The 12962-nt window shown below is 34.4% G+C and overlaps 1 protein-coding gene across 1 annotated transcript in view; it reads right to left on the bottom strand.

Moving 5' to 3' along the window:
- flnb (filamin B, beta (actin binding protein 278)) overlaps window positions 1–12962 on the bottom strand; it is a 42896-nt gene that overhangs the window by 15720 nt on the left and 14214 nt on the right. The window contains exons 12-27 of the mRNA XM_056448999.1: window positions 11365–11477; window positions 10707–11283; window positions 10505–10616; window positions 7945–8102; window positions 6934–7038; window positions 5835–5952; window positions 5560–5753; window positions 5328–5451; window positions 4199–4356; window positions 3993–4116; window positions 3661–3857; window positions 3240–3363; window positions 1274–1437; window positions 1070–1193; window positions 844–968; window positions 639–762 (exon numbers count right to left, since the gene is read on the bottom strand). Coding sequence (XP_056304974.1) covers window positions 639–762; window positions 844–968; window positions 1070–1193; window positions 1274–1437; window positions 3240–3363; window positions 3661–3857; window positions 3993–4116; window positions 4199–4356; window positions 5328–5451; window positions 5560–5753; window positions 5835–5952; window positions 6934–7038; window positions 7945–8102; window positions 10505–10616; window positions 10707–11283; window positions 11365–11477 — 2641 coding nt within the window. The remainder of the gene's footprint in view (window positions 1–638; window positions 763–843; window positions 969–1069; window positions 1194–1273; window positions 1438–3239; window positions 3364–3660; window positions 3858–3992; window positions 4117–4198; window positions 4357–5327; window positions 5452–5559; window positions 5754–5834; window positions 5953–6933; window positions 7039–7944; window positions 8103–10504; window positions 10617–10706; window positions 11284–11364; window positions 11478–12962) is intronic.

The following is a 12962-nucleotide window of genomic DNA, read 5'->3' as shown; positions in this document are numbered from 1 at the left end:
GGGTTTTGGCCATTTCCAGGCTGGTTTCCAGCCATTTCCAGCCTGGTCTTAGCTGGTCAGGCTGGAAAATGACCAGCTAAAACCAGCTTGACCAGCCTGGTTTAAGCTGGACATAGCTGGTTTTGGCTGGGCTCCCAGCCTGGCTAGGCTGGTCAAGCTGGTTTTAGCTGGTCATCTCCCAGCCTGACCAGCTAAGACCAGGCTGGAAATGGCTGGAAATCAGCCTGGAAGTGGCCAAAACCCCTCTAAAACCAGGCTGGTTGACCAGCTAAAACCAATCAACCAGCCTAAGCTGGTTTAGGCTGTTTTTTTTAGTAGGGAATGGTAATAGCATTATTAATAATAAGAAATCATAAAAAAAAAATCACAATGGAAAGTATAAAATAATAATAATAATCAGCATTCTCATCCAGTATGAATTTTTTTTAATGTTTACTTTAACTATTACTCTATTAACAATTTTCATTATTGTAGTAGACGTAAAAAGCAAAGTTGCCACTATTATAAATAATAAAATGTAAAAATATAGATTTTAATATTATTTATTTGAATGTTTGGTTAAATATTATTGTATTTTCCATCAGGAATAAAAAAAAACAATAAGAAAAAAAACAACAACAACAAAATACGATGCTTACTTGTAAAATGAATCGTCATCAACATATTTGACCATCAAGGAATGCAGACCTTCATTGGTGGGACAGTATTTGACAGAGTAAGTCCCGTCTGGGTTTTCTTTGACCTCTGTCAATTCAGTCTCTCCTGCAGACATAAATCTTTGTCATTTACACAAAATACAGCCAAACAAACTCAATACATCTCCGAAGAGGAACTGCTTCCCACCATCAGGCCTGATCATCAGCACACAGTCAGGGGGCTTCCCGGATTTACTACAGCTGATCCTGAACAACTGAGGACTTTGAGCACAGACTGACTGTTCTGTATTTACTGTCGGATCAGTCTGGAGGCTGTGACACAAACAAAACAACAAATGATTATTGTATTTCTCTAGAATTAATCAAATGTATTACAATTCTACATAACAAAGATGACTGACACACTTCTTTACCTTCTGAAATCCTCTTTGCTTTTGTATTTGTCCATTACAGAACTACAGCCTGACATTTTCGGTGTGCAAGACATCTCACATTTTTTATCCCTGTTGTCCATTATATCAGCGAGTTTTATTGAGCCTGTATATAAAAACGCATGTGAATGATTACCCTGTCAAACACACTGCCATGCAAATGTCAGCAATATATCAAACTCTGACCATTAGCTTTAGCATTAGCTTCTGGTGCCACACGGCAGCCATTAATGAATGTATGTGGAGCCTTAGAGTGGATATTTCCCTCCTGACTCGAATTTTCCTTTTTATTTCTCATGTCTTTATCCTTTCTGTCAGAGTGAGGAGGAATGGCATTAAACCTGTGAATACTGAAAGATAGCATGAAATTAGAACTTACAGTATTTGGTGTATTATTACATGAAAAAAATACTATAGTAGACTAAATGTTATTGAGCACTTGAAATTATCTGTTGTGGTAATTTGTAGTTGCTATGGTCATATAAAAGCATGGTAACTACCTAGGTAGTAAAGAATTCTGGCCCAGATTTGACATTAAGGTGGCACAGCAGGCATTCATCCGGCACTGTCATACAGCATGTGGGCTAAACATGGCCCAGGTTTCACAGAGGTGGCACCATCTTTAATGCGGCACATAAGACTTGGGCCAGATGTCAAATGTAGTATTTGGCCCAGATGTTAAAAATGTATATGTGGGCCTTTCTTGACCCATTTTTAAAATACATTTAAATTATTTTTGAGCAAAGAAAAATTCTACCAATCGGGTCGCTTCGAGAAAAAGTGTGGTCTTAAAGCAAAATCAAATTCATTGCAGTCGTGACACACCAACAATTCTGGCCCAGTTCAGGCCCAGTTATTGGTTGTTAACTTGGCTGAGACTTGGCCCAGATATGGTCCATGTTTGGCCCTTGTATAGAAGCCAGACTTTTGTTCCAATCATGTACCGAATATCACTGTGGCATGTGGGCCAAGCAAAAGCTAATTGTGTGGGCCAGATCTGGGCCAGAGAAATTTTGTTATGTGGGTAACCTATATTAACAGTAAACAAATGACTAAATACTGTAGCTTTCTACAACTAAATGGTATTGTAGTATGTATATTATGCTACAACACCACACAGTTCACTGTAGAAAATATGTAGTATTCTACAGTATTTATTATCACACTGTAAAAAATTATAAGACAAAATGTAATGACTACAAATGCTTTTTATGTTAAGCTATGTTACATTACTTTCAGTGTGCGAATTATAGGAGGGGGGGTGGTCAACATTTTTGGTGATGTTAGTTTGTGCAATACATGCTTCAGTAAATCAAATGTATGTGTTTACTTAAATTACATCTAATTTATTCATAAAATGTATTGAAGTTTTCTGTGTTTTGTGGGATAGGCTGTTTAGTGTATTCTGACCTGATTAGCTATTTCTGCTTACTTTGGGTCAAACTATGCAAACAATGCATCTAATTTGATGTTACTTTTAGGCAATATATAGAAACAAACACCTATTTTATGAGAGAACGTGGATTTCTCCATGTCATGTGAACTCTTGAATGAAAATGCCGGTTTCAGACTGTTGAATTACTTTTTTCTCACATTGGTGCGATTATACATTCACAATGGTATGAACCGTTATAGAGGTGGTCAAATGGATGTCTATTATTTTAATTAGTTACATTATTATTTAAAATACAGATCAGAGTGAACTTTTTTCTCAGTTTCAAAGGGCAGGCCCCCCACACATCTTGTTTTGACGTCTTTCATTGGGGATCAAGCCTTAATAAGGAGGGTCAAACCCTCCCAAACTCCCCTGTAATTCTGTAATTCACACCCTGGTTACATTGTGTTTTGTAAGCCATACAAAGTTTTACGTAAAATTTTTATTTGATTTGACTGATTTAGGTTGAGATGACAAGAAAAAATTCATTTGATTCAAGTAAAAAAACATTTTTTTAGTGCGCAGTTCACTACAGTTAATGCTACAGTATGATGTAGCATTCTTTAACAAAGTGTTGTAGATACTATAATATATAGTGTAAAACACCTATTATAGATAGGTTTAAAAAGCACTATAGTATTTACTACATATAAATTACTACAAATTTTCCTTCCAGTACTAGGTTTGCACTGAAATTGCTTTAATCTGTAGCTTTACCTTCTGAAGCAATCATCATTGGTATATTTGACCATGATCGAGTGAGGTCCTTCAGCAGAAGCAGAGGACTCAACTAGATATGACCCATCTCCATTGTCTTTTGAATTTAATAACTTGATTTTGCCTGCAAAGGAAAGCAATTTAAATCCCAAGTATGAATCCTGAGTATGAACACTATAGTTCACTAAAGGCCTGCCTTCATTCTTTGCATAATCGTTGAGCTTTTCATTTTTGCAGGTCTAAAAAGTGATACAATCCAGTGTGCAAAACACAAAATGTTATCTGAAGCATATGTTTTTATGATCAAAGTGATTTTAACTGCAAGAACAGACATATTACACACTTACAGGAAATGCCTCTTTAAAATAGCATAAAACACCCAACAAGACAAAACAGCACATCCTCTTCATTACATTCTCACCATCAGGAGTAAGAAGAGCTACAGTCTCTGGTGGCTCTCCAGTGTTACTGCCATCAACAGTGAAGGTCTGCGGAGTGTTCACACACACTTCTGCCTCAAAGCCTGATCCAAAAACTGGAGTCCCTTTCCTCAAACATTGACTTTCAAGATGCTTATAATCAACATCGGGCACAGGGAGCACTTGAAACTTGAAAGGACTGTAAATTAACATTAACAACAAGAAGAACAACATGAATGAAGAGATGGTGCTTGATTGTAATCATCCAAATAATCAAAAGTCATGTTAAATGTCTCAATATGACCTATGTATTCAACAATTGCAGTGCTCGTACCTGCAAAATGAATCATCTTCGGTATATTTGACCATCAAGGAATGAAGGCCTTCCATTGCAGGGGTGTAGTTCACAGAGTATGTGCAGTCACCATTATCTCTGACCCCCATTATCACACTCGTGCCTAAAAATGATCCGTTAGGTTTATTAACAGATTTTACTGAAATGTAGGATTGTTAGTATGATTAAATTATATGGTGAAATACCATTTGGTGTCAGCATGTTAACAAACTGTGGAGTTTTTCTTGAAGAGGTGCAGTCCATAATGAATGTCTGAGGACACTGCGCACACATTCCTGATGTCAGACCTGGACCTGATACATTAACCTCGGCTGTTTCATCTGTCTGCAGTACCTGGAACTGTCTGAATGAATGGTAAAAAGAAAGAAAATATTTGCCTTTATTCAATAGACTAGCATTGAACACACATTCAAACATATTTATAAATGATAACACAATTAAATATATATATATATATTTTATTCACATTTTTAAATAGCATTAAATATAAAAATAGGTATAATAAATAAGAAATATCTATTTGATTTAAACAAAATTGCTTTAATAATAATAATAATACTTTAATAATACTTTATTTTAAAACAAATAAATAAATACATTTAATGCAATTCTGTTTTTAAAAATTACATTAAATATCTTAACAAATAAAACAAACAAATTTCTGATTTACGTAAAATTACAATTAAAAAAGCTAAAATCGCAATAGAAATGAGCTATTTAATATATATTTAAATCAATTTATTTGATATTTTATGAATATGAAAAATAATGTTTATACAGTTGAAGCCCCCCACCACCCCCCCGCCCCCCGTTAATTGTTTTCCCCAATTTCTGTTTAACCGAGAGAAGATTTTTTTCAACACATTTCTAAACATAACAGTTTAAATAACTCATTTCTAATAACTGATATATTCTATCTTTGCCCTAATGACAGTAAATAATATTTTAACTAGGTAACTAGGCAGGAAAGGGTAATTAGGCAAGTTATTGTATAACGATCATCTGTTCTGTAGACTGTCAAAAAAAATCTATAGCTTAAAGGGGCTAATAAATTTGACCTTAAAATGTTTTTAAATCATTTAAAACTGCTTTTATTTTAGCCGAAATAAAACAAATAAGGCATTCTCCAGAAGAAAAAATATTATCAGATATACTGTGAAAATTTCCTTGCTCTGTTAAACATTATTTGGGAAATATTTAAAAAAATAATAATAATAATTCAAAGGGGAGCTAATAATTCCGACTTCAACTGTATATTTAAATGCACTTTTAATGCATTTATGTACTTTTTAAAAATATTTTTCAAATTCTCACCTATTAAAACTCTCTTCATTGGGAAATTTCACTGTTAATAAATGATAACCATCCATGGTGGGCAAATATACAACACTACAACTGCCATCTCCATTGTCTGTGAGCTCCAGGAACTCCGTAGATCCTGCAATACAATTACTAAAGCATCTGAGATATATTGATCTTAACGATTAGATACAAATTGGTTAATAATTAGATAATAATAAAACAGATCATTTTTCTCTGTGCTCACCATCAGGTCTCACCACAGCCACAGCCTCTGGAGATTCTCCACTGCTGCTGCAGCCAATTGTGAAAGCTTGAGGGGTTTTACCACAGATTCCAGCTTTAATACCAGGAGCGATTATCTCGGCCGTGGTTAGATCTTGAGCTGAGGAAAGCTCTCTATCACGGCCATACTTAGGCAGCGCTTGAAACTGATTGGGACTACAATTAAAAGAGTAGAGAATGTAATTAAAACATTTTCAGGAGATATTTAGCTTTACTTTCAGAAAAAAATTGTCAAACCTGCTGCTTCCATGAAGACTTTGAGGATCTATGAGGGACTCTCTGTCTTTCATTGATGAAGCTGGACTTGATCTGTCAATCCTGGATCCATTGTGTTTGATTTCTGTCTCTTCAGTGCCTAAGATAGTTCAAATAATTAGTGCTGGGCAAAGATGAATTACAATTAATCACATCTGAAATAAAAGTTTGTTTTGACATAGTATATGTTTATGTACTGTGCACATTATGTATACAGTTGAAGTCCGAATTATTAAACCCCCTGAATTATTACCCCCCCTGTTTATTTTTTTCCCCAATTTCTGTTTAACGGAGAGAAGATTTTTTCAACACATTTCTAAACATAATATTTTTAATAACTCATTTCTAATTACTGATTTATTTTATCTTTGCCATGATGACAGTAAATAATATTTTACTTGATATTTTTCAAGTGACATTTAAAGGCTTAATTAGGTTAATTAGGTTAACTAGGCAGGTTAGGGTAATTAGGCAAGTTTTTGTATAATGATGGTTTGTTCTGTAGACTATCGAAAAATATATAGCTTAAAGGGGCTAATAATTTTGACCTTAAAATGGCTTTTAAAAAATTAAAAACTGCTTTTATTCTAGCCAAAATAAAACAAATAAGACTTTCTCCAGAAGAAAAAATATTATCAGACATACTGTGAAAATTTCCTCACTCTGTTAAACACCATTTAGAAAATATTTTAAAAGGAAACAAAATTTCAAAGGGGGTTTAATAATTCCGATTTCAATATAATTTTACATTATTTACGCATTATATTTCAATAATGTCTATATAAGTATACACATGCATACATATATTTGAGAAAATGTTTATTTTGTATTTCAAATTATATATAATTTATATATTTTTAAAAATCTATGCAACACATTTTTTGTATAGTTTTGTTTTGATGTATGTGTGTATACATTACATAATTGTAATGTAGTATTAAATATACATAAGTAATATACATAATACACATTTATTATGTCAAACAAACTTTTATTTTGGATGCGCTTAATCTTCGCCTAGCACTACAAATAATGTGAAGACATGCTTTAATATCTTGGTCATAAAAAAAAATGGACCTACCTTGAGAAGTAACAGCATTTGAAGATGCGCAAATCCCAGCCTGTAGAGAATCTCCAGAGCCTGCAGTATTTGAAACATCATCCACTGACACAACAAATGGGCTTCCTGTTGAATGCAGACAGGAGTTGTTTAGAACACCATATCAGTCTCCATTTATCCTCTCAATATTTGCAATTGATTTTAAAGCCCTCAGTACACAAGAAAAATGAAAGAAAACATTTTGAAAGCCATTTTGTTCTCAGGTCTTTGAATTTGAAGACAAATACATATAAGATTAGGCAGCATAAACATTGCCTATAGGGCCAAACTGCTGCCATTTTGCTATTTCTGCAGAGAATTTTGTAAAAATTAGGATTTATGCAGAATTATGTTTGGAGTATCATAACTAAAAACTTAAAATAATTCCTATTTACCTTTTATTTAATATTTACAATGCAAATCCAATTAGAATCACTTATTTGGTAAACAAAGCAAGTCTCTTGCATAATATACCTACTAAAAGATTGAAAATATTACTTTACAAACTGTATTGTAAATAGATCATATAAACATTTTCATATTAGTCAATAATATTACTAAAATTACTTTAAAAACTGAATGATAAATTTACACACATTTACACAAGTAAACAAATCAAATCAAAACAAAACAAATCTGTAAAAAGATGTAAACATCTGAGAAGAAAAGAGCACGTGTATCAGTATATTATGTCCATGAATTAGCTCTTACTTAAGTGACTGTATGGCTCTTCATCAAACAACAGATGTGAGCCATATTTGTAGCAAATCTTCATTTAAATAAAATCATTTCAACACAAAAAATCTACTTTTGCAAATACATAAGGCGAACATATCTCTGAACAAATTCACACCCAAGTATTGTAACTGTAATGCGTTTAAACAATCTTTGTAAATATAAAATAATAGCAGAATCCACACCACAACTATAATGATAATGACAAAGAGAAATAGTATTATTGAAATCACCTTCCTCTGTTTATTTAAAGCTTACCTGGAATATTGTTCTCTCCACAGGTTACGGATATCTTATATTCACCAGGCACTGTAGGAGTATATTCCACACCATACGTGCCCTGACCACCATCTTTACACTTCACCTGACAGTCAGATGGACCCTCCACTGTTACACCCAGATCATCAACTGAAGATCTGCTCACAAACAGACATATTAGGAATTAAGTGAGACTCTGAATAAAGGAAATCAAGTAAAAATGTATTAGGGAAAATAACTGGTTTCAAGATTTAGTGCGGTTTGGAAAATTCATGATACAGATAAACGTTTTTGGGTTTTTTTTAACGTTGTCAAAGACTATTTTATTTAATATTTTTAGGGCAACAGTCTCAAAAACTACTGGTCAGCCCATGATTGAGTAAACATTTTAAAAAATAAATCATTTATGCACCAACATCCAGGCATGCTCTGGACCTGAAAAGTGCAGTGACTTACTTTATATCCAAAGAAAAGAAAGATACCCAAAGATGCCTTTTCAAGTTGTAAAGAAAGCTGTGTTTTTGAAACTAATGAAGATAGCAGAAGTCACTGATTTATTTTAATTATTGAGCCTGACATGTTTACTGCTCCAAAATATTTAAATGTTTCTTAAATAAAATATATTGTGTGTTTAATAGGGTAAACAGTTGTTGTTTTATAGACATTTAAGAAGAACAAAGCTGTAAATTGCAATACTGTAATATCGTGATATTTTTATTCAAGATTATCACACCGTTAGCATCTCATAAGAGCCTGTAGAATCTGAAAGTTGTCATAACCTGTGTGTACATTAAAAGAAATCAATTCTATATCATATTATGTTTTTATTATTTGTTTTGCATTGATAATTTCAGTTATGGTTATATAATCATTTATAAATCTTAGTTATTCATTTAGTCATCCATTTATTTGATTTATATTTTTATTATTATCATTTATTATGTGAATAATCTATTGATTTGATTTCTTTATTTTATATATTTCTTATTACTTGCTTTGCTTTTGGTGCTTTTTCCATTGTTTAGTCTTATTTTGATGGTGTTTCATGAAATGTTTTTCTCCACTGACATGAGAGATGAGAGTATAGCCTCTTTCACACGTACAGACCTTTCTGTAAAATTATATATGTGTGAACAGGCCATTTTTGAAAATACAGGTAAATTCGTTCTGGCAATTTTTCTAAAAGAGAAGTTGTAACATTACCGGTAATTTGCCAGATTGCTGTGCTGTGTGAACGCAGAAGGAAATTTGCCGGAAAGAGTGCGTTCACGATTAGAACGTGCTAAAATGAGATGTCTCCTCCGGCCAATCAGAACATTCAGACACATTGACATCTGCGTTGTTTATGAAAATAAAAGTCTTTGAATATTTTTCCAGACACAGTTAGGTGCTAGATCAGGGGTGGGCAAACTCAGTCCTGGAGGGCCGGTGTCCTGCACAGTTTAGCTCCAACTCTACTCAAACACACCTGCTTATGGATTTCTAGTGATCTTGATGACACTGATTAGCTTGTTCAGGTGTGTTTGATTGGTGTTGGAGCTAAACTGTGCAGGACACCGGCCCTCCAGGACCGAGTTTGCCCACCCCTGTGCTAGATATTAGTCAGATAGCATGTCTATGTTCCTTCTTAATGCCAACTGTGGAAAAAAAATGTTAAAATTCTTAAGATAAACCGCTGTTTGTTTACCTTCAAGCTCTGCTTCAGTTGCTTGACGCATGTGCACCTGAAGTGCAGGAGTGCTCTAGTGAGCGCCAGCACACACACACACACACATATTATCTACCATCAACCATCAGCAAAAGCCCGACCCCTTCTGTTTACACAAATACAAGTGCAGCCATTTAGAGGGCATTTCTGTTTTATGATGTCAGAATTTACCTGTATTTTGGAATGGATGTGTTGATGGTCTTTTCTGGAAAAATTCCAGAACATTCTTCCCTGTGTGAACAGCGCTTTTTTGAATATACCGATAAAGTCGTTCCGGTAATTTTCCAGATATTTACCGTTATCACTGTGTAAAGGAGACTGTTGTCTCTAATTCAAGGTCTTGTGGCCTGATTTATAATAACATCTGTTATGTTTGTGCTGTTCAGACGAAGTGTGAGAGCGCACCGGAACACATGCAACTAAGATTATACAAGAAACCCTGCTCATTTAGCATCATCACTTTGTCTCCTGCTTCTGCACTTCTCTGGTTTCCTTCCACAGTCGACTCCTACATTAATAGTACACTGCTAATTCAGTTGAATACTGGTTAACATGTTTGGGTATTGGAAACTCGGCTGACTTGTTGTCCAAATACCTGGAGAAACTGACATTTCCTGACATGATCTGGCATCCATGGCTGGATCTTATTTATCTGGCATGGAGACTGTCTAACAGGCCCATTCCTAAAATATATTCTGGGAAGCTTAATTTGATCATCTAGATTTAATCTGTTGCCTATTTTGCATGACTTCTGAATGAAACTTATGCAATGATATTGTAAAAAGTGACTTCAGTCTGATGGTGCAACTTATAATCAGATGTGACTTATTCTCTGGAAAATGGAGCACTTACCTGGTGTTTACCCAAAACATGTTAGGATGTCCGGTGAGGCCTTTCTGGAGACCCAAACCACTTGCAACAACTTGGCTTGTGTCAGTTTTCCTTTCGCTAAACATATCACCCCCTAAATCAACATAATGCATAAGACCACAAACTCAAGACAAATCTCAATTCAAACCTCTTGTAATTTGACAAATATTAACTATCTTTTCACCTCTTCTGCTCACTTTTACATGGCTTTTGTAAACCTTCGGTTCCACCATGACTTTATGAACAGGCAGCACCTTTCCTCCATATTTGAGAAGCAGTGTATATACACCTCCAGTTCGGGGCACATAAACAACAGTGTATGTGCCGTCCTCATTCTCCTTCACTTCGGTTTCAACGACGACTCCTGAATCAGAGACGGCCTGCACTGCTAGATCTCCAGATCCTGCTTTTGCACAGTCTATATTTACAATGCAAGGTTCGCCCACTTTTCCTTGCTGCAAAGCAGAGTTAGTTACCAAAACCTTTGACGGGTCAACTGGCTGATGTATAATAGCCCCAAATGGAGATCCAGGAATGTGAGAGTTGTCAAAAAGCACATTGATTTGGTACATTCCATGCTCCGTAGCTAGGTAAAGCACAGTACAAGTGCCATCTTGATCATCCAGACATTGTAGTGTAACCTCACGGGGTCCATCTACTCTTATAGCAAGTCGTCCACTTCCTGCTCTGCTTGTGTCAATGATAAACTCGGCTTGCTCTCCAACAACACCTTCTGTCAGTCCAGGACCATGAGCCTTTACCTGAAGAAATAAATAGCACCTGATTACACCAATCTTTTCAGTGCTCTAAATGAATTCACAGAGATTATAAGATTGTGATACCTTTGTGGCATCAGCTGGCGTATTTGATGGGCTGATAACATTCATGACCAGTTCTCTGTGACCACCAGGATGGATGTTCTCTGGAAAGTCTTCATCGAGGTCAAGCTCTTCATCTTCACACAATCACATAACATAATCAAGTGATTTGAGATCTGAATATACAGTCAGGTCCATAAATATTTGGACATTGACACAATTCTAACATTTTTGTCTCTATACACCAACACAAAGGATTTGAAATGAAACGAACAAGATGTACTTTAACTGCAGACTGTCAGCTTTAATTTATTTGAGGGTCATGTCACTACTACTACCATGCTTCACTGCTAAGGATCATGAGCAGTTCCTTTCCTTCTCCATACTCTTCTCTTCCCATCACTCTGGTACAAGTTGATCTTGGTCTCATCTGTCCATAGGATGTTGTTCCAGCACTGTGAAGGCTTAAACTAAATAAACTAAATTGCCTGTAGTGTATGTGTGTAAATGAGTGTGTATGGATGTTTCGCAGTACTGGGTTGCAGCTGGAAGGGCATCCGCTGTGTAAAACATATGGATAAGTTGGCGAACTGTGGCGAACCCTGATGAATAAAGGGACTAAGCCGAAGGAAAGTGAATGAATGAATGAACTTTTGATGTTAAAAATCAAACTCTACAGTACGATTAAGACCTATTGGACAATTTCTAGTTTGAAACAACATATTGTTTAAGAAAATAATTGCAACTTGTACTTGGCGGTACTATAATTTACATGACGAAACCAAATAATATATTCTAATTAATAAACTGTTAATTTTTTCAACATTAAAAAATGAAGGAACAGAGATTTAATTTAAATATTTTAAAAAAATGATAAAACCCCTATGAATTAACAAATGAGTGAAACTTTAAATTAGTATATCTTTACCGTATAGATTTTTATTTATGAATTGTTTTAAAAATATATTTTAGCATAGGAAAATGTGAAAGAAAAAGAGCTTCCCTTTTCAGATTATTCAAAATGTACAATATGTTCATTAGTCAACGAACAAATAATAAGTCCATAATAAATAAGGTCTGTTAATTAACATTGTTGCCCAACTCTCTGGCAAATCCCTGTAAGGATTTATTCTATGAGAACAACTGGCTGGATGTACACTGTAAAAAATATCTATAAATTTAACAGTAATTTTGTGATTAATGTTTTTATTTTTTATTTTCCGTCATTTATTCATGCTTTTGAATTGCATTATGGAACCTTCATCTTTCTTCCAACCACTTTTAAACTTGGAAAGTTTGAAAAAGTGACATTTATTACCATTTTTAATAGTTTAAAGTGATATATTGTCTGGGTTGGTTTTGTATATTACGATAGAAAAACCTTGTAATAACCTGCCAGCACATTTTCTGTTATTTTACAGACAATTTTCAACATACAGTTCAACTTTCAACATCAAATGTCAATAGAGCAGAGATCAAGGACCTATAATGCATTTCACAATTGTAAATAAATAAAAAACACTTGTGAATCACAAAATACAGAAGTTTAATTAACAGATATTTTGGTCACACTTTATTTTGATGGTCTGTTTGTTACATTGCGTCTACATGCCTTTTTATAT

The sequence above is a fragment of the Danio aesculapii genome, chromosome 23 (assembly GCF_903798145.1).
Source record: "Danio aesculapii chromosome 23, fDanAes4.1, whole genome shotgun sequence".
Lineage (NCBI taxonomy): Eukaryota > Metazoa > Chordata > Actinopteri > Cypriniformes > Danionidae > Danio > Danio aesculapii.
Note: the sequence above shows the minus strand (reverse complement) of the source record. Positions and strands in the feature narration are given on the sequence as shown.